Raw genomic sequence first — 22612 nt, 5'->3', positions numbered from 1 at the left:
TTGTCTGTGCTGTTTGTTGTTTATTTGTTGGACAGATTAGATTTAGTTTGAGAAATAAAACAACATAAATGACATGTTGGCCTCATGCAGCAGATGAACAACACTCACCTTTTGTTTTTAATGCTACATTGTACATTGTGTCATTGTACACTGAATTTCCAAATTTTCCAGTTTCATTCATGCAGAAAACTAAATTCTCAATCTGTGAACACACCATCATTTTTCACAGCAAATATGTATTCTGACAATAAGTCCATTTAATGCAGGACATTAGAATATGACACTCTCACTCCTGGAGGTTCTGTTTGTGTTTAATGACTAATTTGGAGTCAATTTATAGTTTGCAGTTTAAAATAAAAGATAAACTTGTGTTTCCAACAGTTACAACCACAATGAACTGAAGTAATTAAAGTAGAACCAGGGTTTGTAGTTGTTTGGAGACCTCTGCTGGTTGTTTTTGGTAAACCACCAGAAGTAAATGTCTCAAGTTTGGAATACGGTGTGTGTGTGTGTGTGTGTGTGTGTGTGTGTGTGTGTGTGTGTGTGTGTGTGTGTGTGTGTGTGTGTGTGTGTGTGTGTGTGTGTGTGTGTTGTTTAAAATTGGGTAACAATTTAAAACCCAGTTCTCACCAACAGTAAACTATAAGTCTTTATTGTTAACATTTCATCATTCCATTGTTTATTTAGTGCAAACAAAAGAAAAATAACATGACAAACATTTAAAATGTCTTTGTAGTAATTTAGCATCTCATTTTAGTTGGTTTGTATCTGTATAACGTCTAACGGTTTTTTAAAGAAATTTTGGAAACATTTTAATACATATGTTTATTGAATCTCAAATAAAACATTTAAAATGAAATTTAAATCTTTTTTGGTTTTATTTTTTTCATCGATGTCTCTTGTAATTGTGGTAACATTTTTTTAATCAACATAATTTTAAAAATAATTTTTACTATTTTTTACTGTTTAGCTGGAAGAAGAAGAAGAAAAAGGTGAATCACAAACGCAGGAATTAACATCATCAAAGAGTTTTCCTAAAGAATGTTTAGAGCAAATCTATGTCCTCTCTTCTATTTTTCATATTTTCATCACATTGTCAGCCTTGCTTGAATGTCTCACTCTAACTCATATGATCAGGATCAGACTCATTCTTTTTACTGTTTTCCATCAGTCAGTTTGTCCTCTTGGTCAGGAGTAACAGCTAGCGAAATGTCTCGTTTCTACTGCTGAGAAAAACATCACATTAGCATGGATTAGCAACCCTGTTACTGTGATTAGATTAGGGTTGGCAAACAACAAATAATGAAATAAAAATGGTACCATTGATGTGTAAGCTGAGCCAATCAAGCCTTTGATAGTTTATTACCTATTATTGATGAATATAGAGCAGAAAATTGTAAAAGAGAAGGTTTATTTTTCAAACATGTTGAAGCTTTTGTTTACAGTGGTTTTATACCGTCCGTGAACGCCACAAGATTCCTGCGCTCTGTGAATTCGATGCTTTTCAAGGGTCCGTGAACGCACCTCGCGTTGGGATTGGCTGCCGCTCCGGGCCAAACACAGTTCAGCGCCACACTCCCGTTGTCCTCCGACACAGAAGAAGAAGACGGAGAAGGACGGCGGTCCATCTGTCAGCGCGGGGATACGAAGTGTTCTCCTCCACCGTCACGGACAACCGAAACACTCCCTGCTGACTGGAAGCTTTTTATTTCACACTTGGGAAGATTGAAAAGTCCGTACAACTGGAACAGAAGACCCCCGCTGGACGTCCGAGTGCATCACGGTGCTTCTCCTCCTCTCCTGAAGTGAGCTAACCGAGTCTGTTAGCTTAGCGGGCTAACACACACAGAGCCGTGTAGGACTTTTACCTTCAGGACCGAAGAGACTCAAAGCTGCACCACAACCGATCCGGGCTTCACTTTACAAACACAGCTGCACGTTTTGGCCTCAGGCGTGGCTTTTGCACGGAAAACTTTGAAGCAAAAAGCACCAGAGACCACCCTCCAGAACAAGGAAGTCTGAATGAACTTTGCTGCTAGCCTTCTAGCTAGCGCCTAGCCACATTGATTCATTTACCTACGTGCTTCTGCAGCTGAAGGGGGGTCTGTGCAGCATCTTGATCATCTGCGGACACATCTGGTCGTAAAGTCGATCAACCTGCATATATCTGCGCTTACGAAGGCAGCGTGGTGGTGCACAGAGCTCCACAGCAGCGTCTCTTAACTTGGAAAGAGTCAAGCGGACGTTTCAGAGATGATTCCCGACAAAGCCCCGAAGGAAAACGTCTTCCACGGGTCTGATGACCTGAAGAAGGAGGCTCACATCCCCAGCTTTGAGAAATACAAGGAGCTCTACATGAAATCAATAGAGAATCCAGATGGTAAGTCGTCTTACATTGTTTCTCATGCAGATTAAAGGCAACATCTGGCGTTAAAACGTGCATTTAATTTCATAACAACACAGTGGAAATACAGCTTCACAGGCACTTCAGGAAGTGTAGAAGGAGTAATGTAGCTCTCAGAAAGTCCAAAACGGAAAACAAGATGACCATTTCTTGAGATAATTCTTCCAAATATATTCACTTTAAATCTACTTTAGTATTCCAAAATCAAAACGGTTGCTGATTTAGTTGGTGTTGCTGCACTAATTCATGAACTGACCCTTTTTTTTTGCTTGAAATTCCGTGTTTAAAATGAGACTACAAATCTCAAACCTCTGGAATTTACTTCTGTTTTGTTCTAGCTTCTGCAGAACAATCATGTATTTTATTTTTCTGCTAAAACTGAAACAGATCTTGACCTGACCTCAATACGTTGTGATTTTATGTTGCATTTTATTCTGAAAAATGTCTGTTTTTCTAAAGGAATTACAATTTTTTTTACCAGTGGAGTGAAATGTAAAATTAAAATGTGACAGTGTTAAATCAATAAATTAAAGCTGTAATATATACAAACATATCTCACCTCCTGTCAACTGTCTGCAACCTGCAGGAGCTGAAATATTTTCTTATTCAATCAAGTTTAGACAAAAATGGAAAACACTTGCCGGTTGAAGGTTCTCAGATGAGAGAATCTGATGCCTTTCTTCAACAAAATCTATTGCAATAAAACGAAACATGTTTGGCTTTTGTACATTTTCGCGGGCTAGAGAAGCACTTTATACACATATCCTCCTGTAGGAAGAGATGACAAGAAAACTAAGACAAGAGTAACGAGCTGTAGCCCTCTTTTAATAGCTGCAAGTCATTTTTTTATTGTCGAAATGCCGATCATGTTGTGGCTGAAGTGAATGTAAGAATTTACTGCTTTATACAAAATCGTTCAAGTTTTGACTTTGGAAAAAAAGAAGCAACTTTTCCTCATTTTCTGACCAAACTACTATCAGGTTAAATATCATAGTAATCAGTAATAAAAACCTGCAGCCCCTCAGCATGATTTGTTAAAGAAATGTCCGTGGGTGCAGTATTCTGTGTTATAACAATGCAGCTTATTGTCAAGAACTGGAGGAGGTTTTGTGGTTTTGAGGTAATGAGGAAAGCCCTTCAGACTGAAATAAAGCAGTTAAACGTGTCCGACCTGCAGACAGAAGCAGGTTTCATTCTCCTACTTTGGGAGCTCATTAACATTTATTGCGTCTCGAGGTGAGGGTTTGGCGACGATGTTGGGTTCTTTTGCAATTTACAGACAGATAAGATAATAATAGATAACCAAACTGGCAACATTAAAGTCTTGCAAATGTAAAATAACTTATACTTTAAACGATTTTAGGAGAAAATTAAACACATTGAATTGCAAACTAACATTGAAAACTCACAAAGAGTAGCAGGAAAACCAGTTTAGGTGGATCTTGAGAGAAGTTGGTTAATGATTTACAGCATCTTTAGCAAAGTTTATGAGCTGTGCTGGGAAATCGGTCTGTGTGCTTTACAGGTGTGACGGGACAAATCCTGGCAGAACACCAGATTAGGACGGAAAGTCTGGGTGGAAAGAAATCCAATCTGCTCTTTAACCAAATGATTAGATGTTCTGGTGGGAAACTGCACGTTATCTGTAGACGACCTAAATCAGCCTCAGTGCACGTCACCTGCTGGCCTCATTAGCCTCAAAGAAATAGAACAGAATTCCTTTATTGTCACCGTGCACGATGAAATAAAGCGATAATCCTGTCACACACACAGACAACAGTTTTTATTTTAAAAGTACAGCAAAAAATATGCAAATATAAAACATACACGACTGTTCAAAAGGTTGAATCACGTAGAAATGACCTTATTTTTGAAAGAGAAGCAGTGTTTTTCAGTGAAGATGACATTAAATCAATGATAAATCCAGTCTAGACATTGTTAATGTGGTAAATGAGTATTCTAGCTGGAAACAGATGATTTTTAACCCTCCTGTTGTCTTGATTTACGGGCACCAAAAAAATTCTTCAAATTTCAGAAAACTTGCAAAACCTTCAGGAAGATAATTCCAATAATTCCTGAAAAGATTACCTTAAAAGTTTTATTTAAAAAATCCCCTAAATTTGTTTTCGAAAAATGAGTAAAAATCCTAAAAATATCTAAATTGATTACGTATATATATTATTAAAACCGCAGATCTTAATTCTGGTGTTCCAGACTCTGTTTAATCTGCCTTCTATCTTAGCTGCTAGCCGTTAGCATAGCATTAGCTGCTGTGAGAGAAGCTAACTTCCTGGTTTCTTGTTCAGACATTTCTGAGACCACAGAGTGACGACAGACAGAGAGAAGAGGCTGATCAGATCTGAAATAGAGCAATTAATTTATCAATAATCGATCCGTCCTGAGTTTTTGATGCTTGATTAATTTGTCATTTTTTGGCAGATTTTTGACCGTTCAAAACGTTGCACTGGGTTCACAATTGATTAACTAAAGGTTTAAACTGAGAAAATAATCATTTAAGTTCTTTGTTGCAGTGAAATTAGAGTTTTGATCATCAATGTAGCGTAATCCTGAAAGTATTTGCTGGTTCTGTCTCCTCACATGTGAAAAGAATGTTCTTACTTCAGTCTGCTGACTCTTTCTGAACATTTTGGACATTTTTATCAGTTAAAAAAAATGGCAATTAATTATGGAAATAACCGAATGGATGTCATTAAAGGTTAGTGGTTTGATTGAAGAAAATTTGGTCTTTTTTTAATCCTGCCTGGATTACTGTCTATGCCAGGGGTGTCAAACATTCAAACCGTAAAATCACAACATAATAACCGATAAATAACCACAACTCCTAAGCTATCCTTTGTTTCAGTGCAGGAAAGTACACATTTAAGGAATTATCTTTTTGCAAAACATCATGAACAACCTGAAATTTTGTAAGAAAAATAGATTCAATTTCAACAACATTCAGCCTCAATTTATCATTTACACGTTACAATTTCCAGATCACAGAATTTCTACAAAGAAACACAACATTTGGTCACAGCTCTCTGGAACTGAACCATATAGGGTTTTACTTTATGATCAAAATGAAAAAAGACAAAGAACTAAAACAAGACATCGTATTACAAAAACGCGACACAAAGCGACAAAAATGAGACAAGCGACACGAAACAAAACAGAAAAGAGATTAAAAAAAAAAGTGGACAAAAAAGTTACAAAGCAACATAAAAATGTACAAAAAAGACACAAACATGAAACGAAAAATTATACAAATGACAGAAGAGACAAAAAATTACAAGTGAGAAACAAAACGACAAAAAAATAGACAAAAGCAAAACACAAAATGACAAGAATAAGACAAAAACACGAGAGACAAAAAGGAAACAGAAAACGACAAAAGCATGAGACAAACAACTGAAGTCAGACAAAAAACAACAAAAAAGGACAAAATATTACATTAACAGACACAAAACGACAAATGAGACTTAACATAGAAATGACACAAAGGAGACAAAAAATTAGAAAAGTGAGAAACAAAATGACAAGTCAAAATATTGCAAAAACGAGACACAAAACAACAAATGAGCAATCTAGTATTTTACTTTATGATCAGAGCAACTTGTCATGGTCTAGAAATGATTTTAAATTTATAGTTTTACTAATTTACAGTTAATGTCTTCTCTGTAATTTTTACTCTTTACAAAGTCGGGCTGGATTGGACCCTCTGGCAGGCCGGGTTTGGCCCGCGGGCCTCATGTTTGACACCCCTGGTCTATGTTGTCCAATCTGATGCGAAAGTAAAAAGTTCATCTCGACTGAAATATATGAATTTCTTGCTGCTGTCACACCGCATAAAGTCTTCTGGATCCTATTTCACCAGATACAGCTTACATTTTAAAACCTGTCATGAACCAAATCAAACTCTTATCTTGTGTGTTTTTACATAAAAGTGATCTGTGATTTGTTCTCCAAGCGTAAACATGAACCTCTCTAACTGCTGTCTCTTCTGTCCTGCAGAGTTCTGGGGTGACATCGCCAAAGACTTCTTCTGGAAGACCAAACACACGGGTCAGTTCCTCGACTACAACTTCGACGTGACCAAAGGAGAAATCTTTGTGAAGTTCATGGAAGGAGCCTCCACCAACATCTGCTACAACCTTCTGGACCGCAACGTTCACGAGAAGAAGCTCGGCGATAAAGTAGCCTTCTTCTGGTGAGCCTGGAGCTTTGTGTGTGTGTGTTTCTGTGTGTTCTTTGTGAGGGTTCTGCCTCCGTGAACAATACCAGGACTGAATAGCAGCAGATCGTATGAATGGAGCTGCAGTCGTCCTCTCTCCTTTGTCTTTCCACCTCCCCTCCTTCTCTTCTTTCTTCTTTCCTCCAGCTTTTGTCTCGTTTCTCACATTTTATTTCACGCCTTCCTCGTAAGCTGCCCAAAACCTTTTGCTGTTTATTTTCTAAGGCTACATACACGACAATATGTTTTGAAATGAAGACGAATGTTTCAGCCCATTTTTAAAAATAATCTCCTGACACACTCCAGTGTTATTTGTTGCTCTTCAGTACCAGAGAAATTAAGAAAATCTATTTCCTGTTTATTACTCCGCCAAGGAATATGGTGGAGTTATGTGACGATCAGCGCTGGTTTGTCTGCCCACTAAGGTCCAGGGGCCTCATTTATAAAACATTGCGTAGGATCCATACTAAAGTTTGTGTACGCCTATAATACGAAAAGGGCGTATGCCCCTCGCCCCTGATTTATAAAACTTTGCGTAAGCACAGCTGCATGCAATTTCTTGATAAATTACACACCAGCTGGAAGATTGCACAGGTGGATCCACCTCACATTCCGCCCACAACACACCCACATTTTACCATGAATGGTCAATGCAAAGTAACTCATGAATGTATCTGTATATAAATAAGCTGCTGATCCACGGCATTTCACGCAGCGCCGGCCGGCAGTCTTCACTGCTGTGCGTCAGGATGAATGAATCATGTGTTGACCCAGGACACCCTGCCACTAAATTTGTTATGATCATGTCCGATGTACAAATAATTTGCACACTGATTGAATGTGCATTTTTTCGGTTCACATAGAGAAATTCATCTTCACTCGGGAGTTGTGGTGTGAAGCATGTGTGCCTGCGTGCCAGTGGTTGGACGCTCATCCCATTCGGCCGCATATGGATAAATAAACAAAATTCTTTACTTTTTTTTTTGCCTTTTTACTGTGATAGTTGCAGTGAAGAGTGACAGGAAATGGGGAGAAGAGTCTGGGGAAGACATGCATAAAAGTGCCGCGGGCAGGAACCGAACCCGATCCACTGCGTCAGAGACCACCCCTACAAATGGATGAGCCATACAGGCGCCGGGTGATCAGTAAACAAAATTATTTAATAAAGATCACCGCACCGGCCCCAAACGACCGAATGAAATAACGTTCAATCCGCTCCTGTTAATATGAACATAGTTCTGCAAATACAGTCGTCGGCCGAATGGCGCACTATATGAACATCTACAACAATGAGGGTTTATGATTATCAGGCTCTACAAGTCTAATATGTGATAACAATAAAAGTTTGAGATCAGTCTGGTTTCAATTCACCACTTCATCCTCCGGCACTGCCGTTCCCTCTGTCTCCAAAATGTGCTTAAGCAAGCATCAAAATTGGCGCACCGGTGCACACATTCTCACGCCAAGTTTTTTTTAGAAATCACAACGAACACAGCGTACGCCACTTTCTACGCAAAGTTTGTGATTTACGCCCTGTTTTGTGCGTAAAGAAGCATCAAGAATCAAGGTTGGTGCGCCGGTGTGCACATTCTGACGCCAAGTTTGTTTTTATAAATCACAACCTTTGCGTAGAAAGTGGCGTACGCCACTTTCTAGCCCTGTTTTGTGCGTACGCAAGCTTTATAAATGAGGCCCCAGATCTTTTTCAGGTTAATCTGCCTTCTAACTTAGCCGCTAGCTGTTAGCATAGAATTAGCCATCGTAAGAGAAGCTAACTTCCTGGTTTGTGTTTCTTGTTCAGACATTTCTGAGACCACAGAGTGACGACAGACAGCGCATTTCATTTATCATTAATCAAAACAGACTAACAGAATTGGATGAAATTTTCAGGGAAGGTCAGAAATGACACAAGGACCAAGTGATTAGATTATGGCAGTGATGCAGCTTATAGTCTGGATCCACGGATTTGTTAAAGATTTTTGTATCATTGTGAGATATCAGCACAGCGTCACTGTAACCATGACAACAAGTGAACACTACATCAGCTGCCTGCTGACGATCACACGATTGTGATCCTACTACAAATCCTCCACTGAGGACTTATTGGAACTTATGTGTGGAAAATGTTCCAATGAATTATTGATTAAATTGTGGGGGTGTTTCTGAGTCCCATCTATTCCTGCCGCCTGCTACATATTTAGGTCACACGATTTGATATCCGTACATAACATACACATGCATAACACTGCGCTCTCTGAGTCTTTTTCTAGTTTTGTTTGTGTAGATTCTTGGTCATCCAGCTTATGGTAATCCTGGAAGCTTACATAGAAAACAACTGAAGTTCTCTTTAAGGTTCTTGAAGGTGTTTCACCTCTTATCCAAGAGACTTTTTCAGTTCTGAAGAAGAACTACGGAACTGAAGAAGCCTCTTGGATGGAAAAAAAAGGAGGAGAAGAGGCTAATCAAGGAAAATCACAGAAGGTTTGGGATCAGTTAGATTCTGAAACAAACTAAACTTACCTTCTAAAGCAGCATGAAGTCAAAGCTTTAGCAGGAAGCATCCAGTCAACAGAGCAGAGCCGGTACAAGCTAGCGTTAGCGTCAAGTTAATATGGTTTCCAGGTAAAATGAAGGCTGGTAAAGTAATGTCAATGAATATGTATTTATTTATATGCAGGAAGTGAATAATTTGCTCACTATAAAATACCTCTATCATTTTGTTTTGTGTTTTTACTGTTGCTTTATAATCCGTAATAAAATAATAAAATACTCGATAACTTAAATAAGCTATAGCTGCATTTGAACTCGCAGTCTGCACATGAATCAGTTAAGATGAACGTGTTTTGTTCCTCACAACATTCACACTAAAACAGAATCAGTCACAGCAGTCGATTTCTTAACATATACCATAAAACTGTTGTTTATTTTGGCAGAAAGCGGAAGATAAATTAAATAATGTATCTGCCGCATCACTTCTGTCTTCCTCAGTCCTTTCTTTCAAACCTCTCTGCCTCTTTTATTCCTCTCGGTTCTGTCTTTGTCACTGATGTGTCCTGATGTGAACAGCGAAGCCGCAGAGATAAATGCAGTTCAACTAGACGGAGCTTTTAAAGCAGAGCTGTCCGGGGGAGAATGGAAACTTTTGATTGGATGTAGCAACGACATCACAAAGTGTGTTCATCACTGTGGTTACGTAGCCGGATGAGGTGACATTTATCTGCAGAAAAATCTCTGGAAAATACCCAGAAGTTCAGGGCTCCACCTAAAATACACAGTTTTCCTGTATAATACGTTCTGTTCAGTCCATATATAGTATGTTCTGTTTAGTCCAGATATGATACGTTCTGTTTAGTCCATATATAGTACGTTCTGTTTAGTCCAGATATGATTCGTTCTGTTTAGTCCAGATATAATATGTGAATAGTGGTTAATCCAAATTGTGAACCACAGTTTTGTCTGAGGTCTTTAACTGTGAAGAAGTCACTAAAGTTGTTGCTCTTTATTTCCTGTCAGTGAATTAATCAACTGATCTTTTCAGCTCTAGTCCAAAATAAGGCTGCATCCATTAATCTGTGCTTTGATTTCTTTACTGAATATTTAATTGTTTATTGTTTGTCATTTTCAACACAAGTTTCCATAGCTGCTGAAAAATGTGTTTCATATCCAACCGCAAGTGCAAGAAAAGTAAACATTTGCATAGAAACACAGTATTCTAGAGTAAGTAAAAAAGCAAAAGAGACTAAAATCAGTAGTTTTTGCACACTATAACTAAACTAAAACTAACGATACATCAAAGGACTAAAACAAAAACGCATTTTTGTCAACAAGCTAAAACAAAATCACGGTCATATTCCCACACTGTTGCTCACCTGCACTGAAAATAAATTCAGGTTACTTGCTCCATGTTTACTGAGAGAGATGGCACAGCCTCCCATACAGCTGGGCTGACCTTGTTTCAGGGGTAATTAACATGCAGATTGGGCCTTCAGAACTTCTTTCATGATCAAATAGTTTGGCTGGTGTTGAGCAGAGACGTGTAAAATGCCTAAAGGAAAGAATTAGCCATCCCAGTTTCTCTAGAAGACAGATTTCTGAATGTGTTTTCAGATTTATTACAGGTTACAATTTATGCATATTTAATGAACTGAATGATCAAACGCCATCCTTCTCATGTATGTTGTGTTAGACAGAAGTAAGAGTACATGCACTTTCCTTTTTACATGAAAAGTGAATGAAATCCAGTCTGACTGCGTTTAACTCTGGTTTTACCACAAAGGGTCTATTTATATCTGACCAGATCAAGAAAAAAATATGACTGTCAAAGTGCAGCTAATGCTTATTTTTCTGACTGCACACCAATCAAACTGAGTGTACGTGCAGCTAATTGTGATCGCAGCAGCAGGTCGGCTCAGATATCACCTTGAATGTGATCGTCAAGGTCAGACCTTCAGCACGGTGTCAGTTATTCTGTGAATGCAGCTTCAATCAGCTGCCAGACGGGTCACAGAGACCTTTGAGCTATGCGAGTTATCTTTGTACCAGCAGCACACACACTACACTGGAAACACACACACTACACTGGAAACACACACACTACACTGGAAACACACACACTACACTGGAAACACACACACTACACTGGAAACACACACACTACACTGGAAAACACACACACTACACTGGAAACACACACACTACACTGAAAACACACACACTACACTGGAAACACACACACTACACTGGAAACACACACACTACACTGGAAACACACACACTACACTGAAAACACACACACTACACTGGAAACACACACACTACACTGAAAACACACACACTACACTGGAAACACACACACTACACTGGAAACACACACACTACACTGGAAAACACACACACTACACTGGAAAACACACACACTACACTGGAAACACACACACTACACTGGAAACACACACACTACACTGGAAAACACACACACTACACTGGAAACACACACACTACACTGGAAAACACACACACTACACTGGAAACACACACACTACACTGGAAACACACACACTACACTGGAAACACACACACTACACTGGAAAACACACACACTACACTGGAAAACACACACACTACACTGGAAACACACACACTACACTGGAAACACACACACTACACTGGAAAACACACACACTACACTGGAAACACACACACTACACTGGAAACACACACACTACACTGGAAACACACACACTACACTGGAAACACACACACTACACTGGAAACACACACACTACACTGAAAACACACACACTACACTGGAAACACACACACTACACTGGAAACACACACACTACACTGGAAACACACACACTACACTGGAAACACACACACTACACTGGAAAACACACACACTACACTGGAAACACACACACTACACTGGAAACACACACACTACACTGGAAAACACACACACACTACACTGGAAAACACACACACTACACTGAAAACACACACACACACACACACACACTACACTGGAAACACACACACTACACTGGAAACACACACACTACACTGGAAAACACACACACTACACTGGAAAACACACACACTACACTGGAAAACACACACACTACACTGGAAAACACACACACGCACACACTACACTGGAAAACACACACTTATAAATACAATGCAGACTGTTGAGAAACTCCAGTGAACAGAGGAACACTGGGGCGGCTCTGCTGGCTGGTGATCAAGCCTGAGCTGGAATGAAATCTGATTTCTCTGCTGCTGAAAGACATATTTCACAACCTTTATTTTTGCTGAAGTCTTTTCTTGTGCTGCTGTTTTGTGTTGCAGTTATCAGCCTCAACAATCAGCGGAGCAGACAGAAACCGACACAGGTTTTAACTAAACACGGAATAATTTCATGCAACGTTTCACTGCTCATTAAAAACTCATTTTTTTGTGTCCAACAAGTAGCTTAAAAGCCAGTTTGACCATTATTTATACAGCTTTAGTTCTTCAGAGAGTTCAGTTTGCATTATATAATCACTTTGAGTTTTTAAAGAAATGTGACAGGTTAAGTATTGCTGAGGTATCAAACTCGGGCTAGAGAGAGAGAAAATCAGGTACAAATGCAACGTTCAGTTCATCATTTACTAGATAAGATAAAACTATTAATCCCAAAGGTTTTTTGACACAAACAAAATTACATGACATTAGAAAATGTAGTGCTTCATGCAAAAACAGAATAAGATATAAAATAAAAATAAGTGGGCTCAGAAATAATGCTGGCAGTTATACTGAGGTAGTACAATACTGTAGGGCTGCAACTAATGATTATTTTAATAATCGATTAATCGGTCGATTATTTTTTTTTTCGATTAATCGATGAATCGGATTAAAAAATACGTTTTTAATTTCTGCTTCTTTATTCAGAAATCGAAGCTTTAGAATGACAGAGCAAATAAGATGATTGTAGTGAAGCCTTTGTCTTCAACCATCATCAGAGGCCTCATGTCAGTGATGGTCATGTTGAGGATGCTCTCAGTCAGACAGCTGCTGGCTGTGGTGGACATGATGTCTTTCTCATCATAAAGCCTATCAATGCAATTCATCCTTGTTCTTTCTTTGTTCTTTTTATTATTCTTCAATCATAGCACATACAAAGAAAAAAAGACAATTCATTACGACAATTTGGCTCTGAAATTAGCTAGATCGAAAGGGTTTTGGCTGAAGTTAAAACTTATTATGCCAAACCCTATTAAACAATTAGACACAATTAAAAGGAAAAAAAGAAGAAAAAAAAAAACAAAAATGGCACACTTGCTTAACAATGTTAGTCCTACAATATACAGAGCATACAGAGGAAAAATGTAACCAAAAAAAGAATATATATACATCTGAAGAGGTTAACATCAAGAATGATGATAAGAAAATATTAACCAAATTGAATGAAAGTATACTCAGAAAAAAGTAAAGAAAATAAAAATAAGACAAAACAATACATTTTGAATGTCTAAAAACAAAATAATGAAGTCAAGTAGTAATAAAAAAAAAAACTGAAAAAAAATTTCCAGGACAATTTGCTCAACGGAATATCTACTCAAGTTTCCTATAATTTAGAAACGTGTTCAGTTTATATGTTTTTTTGAAGGTATTGATTGTTTTGGAGCCTTTTAACTGATCATCTAATTTATTCCAGAGATCAACACCTCGGACCGAAACACATCTACATTTTAGATCTAACCTCGCTCTACTTTTCTTAAAAATAGCCGTTCCTCTAAGATTGTATGAAGACTCTCTGGGTGCAAACAATCCTTGTAAACTGTTTGGGAGTAAATTATTATAAGCCTTGTACATTACTACTGCTGTACTTAAATCCACAAGGTCCTGCAATTTTAAGATATTAAAACGAACAAAAAGTGGATTTGTAGGAGCATAGTAATGTGCATTACCAATAACTCTGACTGCTTTCTTTTGCAATAGAAAAATTGGCTGGATATTTGTTTTGTAGTTATTGCCCCATATTTCCACACAGTAATTCCTCCTGCCTCACTCCAACACAGACTAGTGTCTTCACTCGGACTTTGAAAACTTAAAACTTGAGGCTTAATCTTTAAATTATTACCACCCCTGTGTGCAAGTTACGTTTATTTATAAAGCATATTCAAACCCTGCTTTAGCTGATAAAAGTGAAATAAAAAGCATCTCTCACAGTCACACACACCCCATCACCATCATTAATCGGCTAACAAGAAAAAGCTAGCATTCCAGCTGCGATCCGGTGTGTTTACCTGCAGCTCATTTGCATAGAGTAGACTCGACTTCTGCTGTCCCCAAACATCTAAACTAGCCTTTGGTGAACTAAAGCAAGGACAACATCAGCTGCTGCAGCTTATTCACCTTCAAATGATTTCAGAAATATTTTTCGCTTAAGTGTTTTCGAAATAATACAGAAAGTTTGTGGCTGAGCCGCTGTGTTTATCAGACTCATCTGTCGGACGGTCAGGCTGAAAGCGCTGTCACGTGACATAGTGGTCCGCTCGTGACCCTCCGCCATCCGTGCGATTTTCAGATGCGTGCGTTGCCGTGCAGGAAACTCGCATGTAGTGGACAAGGGGCATGTTTTTTTTGTTTGGAGAAACTGTTTTCTCCGTGTCAGTCATGTTTCATTTGTTGAATTTACTCTTCCTTTGAAAACACTGCCTCTGCTCTGCATCCACCTTGCTCTGCACGTGAAGTAGACGGCTCCGCGACATGGCGAGTGATGTATGAATCACGTGACACAACGAACCGATAATGAAATTTGTTGCCAACGGTTTTAATAATCGATTATTATCGATTCATTGTTGCAGCCCTACAATACTGCACATTATAATGAAATATTGAAGTTTCCAGTGTAGTGTGTGTTTTCCAGTGTATTGTGTATTGAAAGACTTAAATTTCTTCAGTCCTGGATCAGTTTTGATGTTTTGACTGACAGCATGAGGTAGAGGAACCGCTAAAACTTTAATAAAGCAGATCAAACCAGGTAACAGTCAAAGCGTTCAGGTAAGAACTCTTCGGCAAACAGCTTGGTCTGGCCGTCAATATAAAAAAGACACAAATACTCCACCAACCACCACCAAACTGCAGCACGCTTGCCATATCTCCAAACATCTCCACTGATAACATCTGACTGGAAAATGTGGACCACTTCCCATACCTCGGCAGCCTCCTCTCATCAAAAGCAGTCATCAGTGATGAAATACACCACCGCCTCAGCAGTGCCAGTGGGGCTTTCTCAAAGCTAAGGAGGAGAGACTTTGAGAACTGCGATCTCCAAGCAAATGCCAAAATCCTGGTCTATAAAACAGTGGTGCTCCCTGCTCTCCTGTATGAATCAGAAGCCTGAACCACAAACAGCAGGCATCTAAAAGCACACCATCAGAGATGCCTCTGACAAATCCTCAGGATTAGTTGGGTGGACAGATGCACCAACACCAGCGTCTTGGAGGAGGCTAACGTCCCCACCATCACTGCCACCATTGCCCAAAACCAGCTCAGATGGATTGGCCATGTTGTCCGAATGCTTGGCTCTCACCTCCCAAAACAAGTCCTGCACTTCCAGCTAGCTGAAGGGAAGCAGGCTCTGGGAGGCCAGAAGTAGAGATTCAAGGACAACATAAAAACGAACCTAAAGAAATGCCACATACACCTGAAAGCTTGGGAAGATATGGCAACCGACAGGGCAACCTGGAGAAACATTGTCCGCGAGGGTGTCGCACAGTACAACGCTGATCTCCATCATGCTGCACAAGACAAACGCAGACTCAGGAAGGAGAGAGCAACCACCAGACAGGCCCAACCCAAACCACCACTACTGCATTCCCCTGCCCACATTGCAGCAGAATAATTGTGTCCAGAATCGGCCTCTATGCCCACCTAAAGATCCACAAGGACTAAGAGGGAGGACAGTCATACCCGACTACGGGTGACCGCCGATGACGATTGTATATTGTAGGAAAGTGTTGGTATTGAAAATGAAACATATTTCCTAGAAGCTGAAAAACTAAAAGGGGCGAAACTGTCAAAGGCCTCCAAAGTAGTTTGTTTTTGCTTTCTTTGGTCAATGTCATCCTTTCAGTAGCCATAATATTTCCATACAGCTGATGATGTTGGGTTTTTTGTAACCACATCTTGATTTCCAGTGTTTCCTTCCCGTTTCTCGCTCATTTTGTCGTGCTCTAGTGGAGCCTGCAAGTCAACAAACTCTTTATTTTGTACAGAAAGTTTTTAAGACACCTCTCAGACAGACTTCTCTTGTAGTCCAGTAACGGGAAGTAGGAACTTTTCATTTTGTAATAAGCAGCAAAAATAGTTGCAGTATGATGCATTTGAGTTTCATTTCGGTGTTTGCTGATGGGTTTTATTGTGCAGCGGTAAATCAGAACATGCACCGACTTGAGTTAAAAAAAATAAAATGCTGCTCATAATCTATTCAATTCAATTCAATTTTATTTATATAGCGTCAATTACAGTCAGATTGTCTCAAGACGCTTTACAGAACCCATATGCCTGACCCCCAGAGCAGCCCAAAGGCAACAGTGGCAAGGAAAAACACCCTTTTAACAAGGAAGAAACCTCGAGCAGAACCCGGCTCTATATAGGGGGGACCCATCTGCCTGCTGGCCTGGCGGGTTGAGAAGGACAGAGGAGGGCGAGGGATGGGAGGAGAGGGAGGGGTGGGAAAGCAAGGGAAGTACAACACACATTTGGATACATGCATGACAAGATATGTGACACAAAGTATAAGCTAACATTGAAAACTGACTCATAGTTTACTCTGATGATGTACGGCTCGGACATTAAACATACTAGATATATAGCTAGCAGTAAAATTCAAACAGTATGTAGATTAGCATAACAAGTATAGTGCCATCTAATTCAGTTTATCTTTGAGTTTTGCACACAGTGGTTTGTTTCTCTTTGCAGTTCAGTCCTCCAGTTTTTCTCTCTTGTTGAAATACAGATTTTGCTGTAAAGTTTCCCCACAGGCAGCCATTGTTGTTGCTTTTTTTTTTTTCTTTATTGACCCACATTTTGTGTGACCTCGGAGGTCTTTCTTAATGCACTTTTTCTGATTCTCTTGTGTGTTGCCAGTCGTCCATCTTCAACCTGAAAGCTTCAGTCTTCCCTCAGGTTCTCTTGTTGTGTCCCAGCTCCATCTGCGTTCAGTTTATTTGGTTCACTGAGCTAATGCAAGCTAACAACTTGTCCACAAATCAACCATTCATTCCTTTGAGAGCCTCTGTGATCTCCAATGTGTCTGCAAAACTCCTCGTGTTTTTTTAACATCCAGGTATGGTGAATAAATCTAACTTTTGCTGTAAATCACGGAGAAAACTGGACTCTGTGTGTGAAACGTGAATTAGCTAACAGGCTTTGAAGTTGTTTGGCAGTCGAATCGTGTAAATGTGTAAAAGGAAAAGACATTAGTTCAGCTGCTTTAACACATGCTAGCTGTTTAACGTGCAGAGAACACACATACTGTAGTGATCTGTACGTCCTGTAACTAAATATTTCACACAGCTGGCTTCACAAGTGGCAGAAAAACCTCTTCACTTATTTCTCTCATTGTTTTGTTATTCATGTCAGTGGCAGTCGATGCTTCACGCACATATTCCATAAAACTGGATGTAAACACTGATTAGCCTCTGATTACTCTGGAGAAACAAATATATAGAAATTTTGGAAGTTTTACATCACTGGTGGAATTTCAAGGTTGCAGTGTGATTGATGAGTGTTTGTGCACGTATTGCACAATTTCCTGTTGCTGCAAAAAGTCCACAGACTTCTATTCTGGCTTTAGTGTATTATACTGTATGGCTGAATAATTACTCCAAATGTTTTTCAGTCCCTCAGCAGAATGTTTTTTCTCAGTTTTAATCAAAAATAAATATACAAATATTTCCTGCATCGAGCTTCTCTAATGTTAAGCGTTACTGCTTTTGCTAATTTTTTTTCTCTGTACGTCATATTTAAGCTTAAATATAATCGTTTTTGTTGAGCGTATGTCGTTGTACATTTAGAATAGTTTAGTTTTGAACAGATGTATTGAGTTTTTTTGAATATCTCTCTTTGGGATTACGTAAATAGTGTTTTGTGTTTCCAGTCGTGGCTGGAAGATGGGAGAATGGCCCTGTTATAATGCCATAAATCACGTTTATTTCACAGAAAAACTGCATTTTTATAAACTGCCTGTAAAGAAAGGTAACTACGTAAAGTAAATGTTTTTCTATTTACAGTTTTCCATAGTTTTCTGTCTGCTCTGTGTAAACACCGCCTGCAGTTCAGTCAAATTCCCTGAATTTTAGTGGCATGACTGTTGGTTGCAGCTGAATCACTGCTGGCTTCACTGATACACCGAGGAACACAGAATTTTTAGTTTTTTACAGAATGTGGTTATTGTTTGCGGTTTATTTTTGCTAAATTTTTAAAATGTAAACATGGTAAATAAATGTTGTTTTTCGAGGAAATCTCATGATTTTAGGTTTTCTGATGGAACTGCATGACAAATGTGTAGTTGAAGGAAATTCTTTGTTTTTTGTAGTGTTTTATATGTTTGTTTTATTTAACTATAGCATTTATTTCCAAACCTACCAAGAGTTTTTGTGAGAGTCGAGCAGTAATTTGTTAAAAAATAACTCAGAATTTGAGGTGCAGCTAAAAATTCTTTTCATTAATACTGAATCAGATTTTTTTGTCTTTTGATTTATATAACTGATCTATGAAGTCTGTTGCTTTTTCATGAATTTTACTAATAATCTTCTTCTTCCCGTTGTTCCAAATGTTTCAGTACAGATTGACAGATTTATTTGTATTTAACACAGTTGTAATTACACTCACGTTGCAGAAATTAGTCAGTTAATCAATTAGTCAGGAAACAGAAAAACTATCGAGCAGCTATGTTGAAATCAAATGATTCCAGATTCTTTAATTTCTTTTTTTTTTGTTTTCTTATGAATTAGTTTTGTTCTTTTCCTCTGTCGGCTTGTTTATTAAATCCACATGATGAGAAACTGAACACAGTTTAGTCCAACTCTCTGCAGGAACTCTGCTTGTTGTGAGGTTTAATATCATGGAAACTTTAATAAAATGCAACTCAACTATATTTTATGTAATGCAGTCTAGATTGTAGAAATGGGACACAGCGTCAAACTCTTTCTTTTTTTTCCTGCTGTGGATGCTGAGAGTGGAGCTAGACGATGTTCACTTTAAGACGGCGGCTGTGTTTAATAATCTGAGGAGGCAGATCTGTCACAACCGATCCTCTGTCCGGTATTGAGCCAGCATTATTACTCTAAAGGTCTTAACTAATGTGTGTCGCAGTGACCTTGGATGATACTTTTGCAAGAACACAGTTTCCTGAAACACCCTGGACGTTGTTCTGTTGTGAAAAAGGGGAACGTTTACACCAGTCGACTTTCACAACTCAGCTGAAGTTCTGGCATTCAGAAGGTGGAGGAAGAGTTTTATTGGTGGATTTAGTTTATACTTGAGAATGATTCCCCCTTCGATTATGTGGGGGGGGAAACGGTAGATAAGCTCAAATTCCTCAGATTTACAGTCAAAATTAATCAGCATTTAACAATAGGCTTAAACATTGACTTAAGAAATGTGTGTATTTAAAAGTAATTCAAAACCATGTAAGCATATTCTTCAGTAACTGAACCAGACTTTTATATAACCCCAGAATGTGCATCACTTTCCACTGTGCATATCAACACATTATGCTACAAAACAGACAAACATAAATGGTAAATGGTTGTATTTATATAGCGCTTTTATCCAAAGCACTTTACATGATACATCACATTCACCCATTCACACACACATTCACACACTGATGGTGGGAGCTGCCATGCAAGGTGCTAACTACGACCCATCAGGAGCAATTAGGGGTTAGGTGTCTTGCTCAGGGACACCTCAACATGAGCACAACGGGCCGAGGATCGAACCGGCAACCCTCCAGTTACAAGACGGCCACTCTACCCACTGACAAACATATGTAATTACGCTGAAACTGTAAGCGAGGATAACAGGTACAGGGGGTCTCGACTTAGTCAGAATTCTGTTCCAATGGCACGGAGTAATGTGATTTTCGGTGTAAAATATGTACATTCGTACTTATGTCACTCACCTACGCTAACACAGCGGTAAAATCATAATATAGGACATAAAAACACTGTACAGTAAAAATAAAAAGTAGAAAAGAAAAGAGACCAAAGAGAACATCGCATATGCCATATGCCAGAGTGATGGAACAAGATTTATTTAATAAATTTACGTGAGATGGCGACGTAACCATGAAATGTTGTAGGTTGAGGATGTCGTCAACCAAGGACCTGCTGTCGTTGTCTTTTAGTGATCCTTTTTTAAATTAGTACAAACCAGCTGGTGCTCACAAAGCCCAGAACTTCTGGGTCATTATAAGCCATGGGGCAGTTAATGTAACTATAAATAATTTTCTAATTTTAGAGTGTCTCCGTACTTGTCTCCTGCAGTTCAGCTGTAAAGTCCCTGAATTTTTGCCACATGACTTTTGGTTGCAGCTGACTCACTGACGCCTTCACTGATTTACTGAGGAACGCAGAATTTTTAGTTTTTTACAGAATCTGTTTATTTAATGCGGTTTACTTTTGGTGAATTTCTAAATGAAGCACGGTGAATAAATGTTCTTTTAACAAAATATCATGACTTTAGGTTTTCTGATGATATGTCACGAATGAGTAGTTCAAGGACCGTCGGAAAACTGAAACTCCAACAATTCTTTGGTTTTATATTTTCTGGATCAGATAAATGCTGCACTTTTACTTTTTTTTTTTTTTTACAATTATTACAACTAATAATTATTTTCATGCTGTTTTCTGATTTTATATGAATTTAATTAATAGTTTGAGCTATAAAGTCCTTTGCCTTTATTGTTTGCAGTTAATTATAAATAAAACACATTGAATGAATGTATTTTTGTTGGAATAACCTGATTTTACTGCTCTGCACCTCCTTAGGTAGGGAGAATGTGGAAAACATAATCTCACAATGAGTTGTTCTTACAAAAATTAAACAGTGCTGAAAATAAGAAGTTGTTTGTTTATGCATTTTTCAGTGTGTTTATTGTTTATTTCAGGGAAGGCAACGAGCCCGGCGATGAGCTGACGGTGACCTACAGAGAGCTGCTGCAGAGGGTTTGTCAGTTTGCCAACGTCCTAAAATCTCAGGGTGAGTTCCAGCAGTCAGCACCGTAAATAAAACCGGCTACAGCACACATAAATACACACTGGCCACTTTATTAGGTATACCTGATGAAATATAGTGCAACCACTCTGCCATAAACTCTACTTTTATGAGGCTTTTCCATGTTCACACTTTGTTGTCATTATCACAGATATACACACGTGGACAAAATTGTTGGTACCCCTCAGTTAAAGAAGGAAAAACCCACAATTCTCACTGAAATCACTTGAAACTCACAAAAGTAACAATAAATAAAAAATTATTGAAAATTAAATACGGTAATCAAAAACAGCCATTACTTTTGAATTGTTGATTAACATAATTATTTTAAAAAACAAACTAATGAAACAGGCCTGGACAAAAATGATGGTACCTCTATAAAAGATTGAAAACTATTTGACCAGAGTGACATGATTAACTCAGGTGTGTCATTTAATTGACATCACAGGTGTTTCCAAACTCATAATCAGTCAGTCTGCCTATTTAAAGGGAGACAAGTAGTCACCCTGCTGTTTGGTGAAAAGGTGTGTACCACACTGAACATGGACAACAGAAAGCGAAGGAGAGAATTGTCCCAGGACATCCGAAAAAAAATGATAGACAAACATCTTAAAGGTAAAGGCTATAAGACCATCTCTAAACAGCTTGAAGTTCCTGTGACAACAGTGGCTCATATTATTCAGAAGTTCAAGACCCACGGGACAGTAGCCAACCTCCCTGGACGTGGCCGCAAGAGGAAAATTGATGACAAATTGAAGAGACGGATCGTTGGAATTGTATCCAAAGAGCCCAGAGCAACCTCCAAAGAAATTAAAGGTGAACTCCAAGGCCAAGGTACATCAGTGTCAGATCGCACCATTCGTCGTTGTTTGAGCCAAAGTGGACTTCATGGGAGACGACCAAGGAGGACACCACTGCTGAAAAAAACTCATAAAAAAGCCAGACTGGAATTTGCAAAAATGCATGTTGACAAGCCACAAAGCTTCTGGGAGAATGTCCTTTGGACAGATGAGACCAAACTGGAGCTTTTTGGTAAGGCACATCAACTCTATGTTCATAGACTCAAAAACCAAGCATACGAAGAAAAGAACACTGTCCCTACGGTGAAACATAGAGGAGGCTCAGTAATGTTTTGGGGCTGCTTTGCTGCATCTGGCACAGGGTGTCTTGAAAGTGTGCAAGGTACGATGAAATCTGAAGAC

General features: G+C 38.8%; 1 protein-coding gene across 3 annotated transcripts in view; it reads left to right on the top strand.

The window, feature by feature from the left end:
• The first annotated feature begins 1571 nt into the window (after window positions 1-1571).
• Window positions 1572-22612, top strand: part of acss2 (acyl-CoA synthetase short chain family member 2) — a 52130-nt gene continuing 31089 nt past the window's right edge. For all 3 annotated transcript variants that reach the window (XM_051948968.1, XM_051948967.1, XM_051948966.1), the window contains exons 1-3: window positions 1572-2380; window positions 6416-6611; window positions 21304-21395. In XM_051948968.1, coding sequence (XP_051804928.1) covers window positions 2254-2380; window positions 6416-6611; window positions 21304-21395 — 415 coding nt within the window. In that variant the 5' untranslated portion in view covers window positions 1572-2253. The remainder of the gene's footprint in view (window positions 2381-6415; window positions 6612-21303; window positions 21396-22612) is intronic.

This window comes from Acanthochromis polyacanthus, chromosome 6 (genome assembly GCF_021347895.1).
Source record: "Acanthochromis polyacanthus isolate Apoly-LR-REF ecotype Palm Island chromosome 6, KAUST_Apoly_ChrSc, whole genome shotgun sequence".
NCBI classification, from domain to species: Eukaryota; Metazoa; Chordata; class Actinopteri; family Pomacentridae; genus Acanthochromis; species Acanthochromis polyacanthus.
This window is presented reverse-complemented; position numbering and strand designations above follow the sequence as displayed.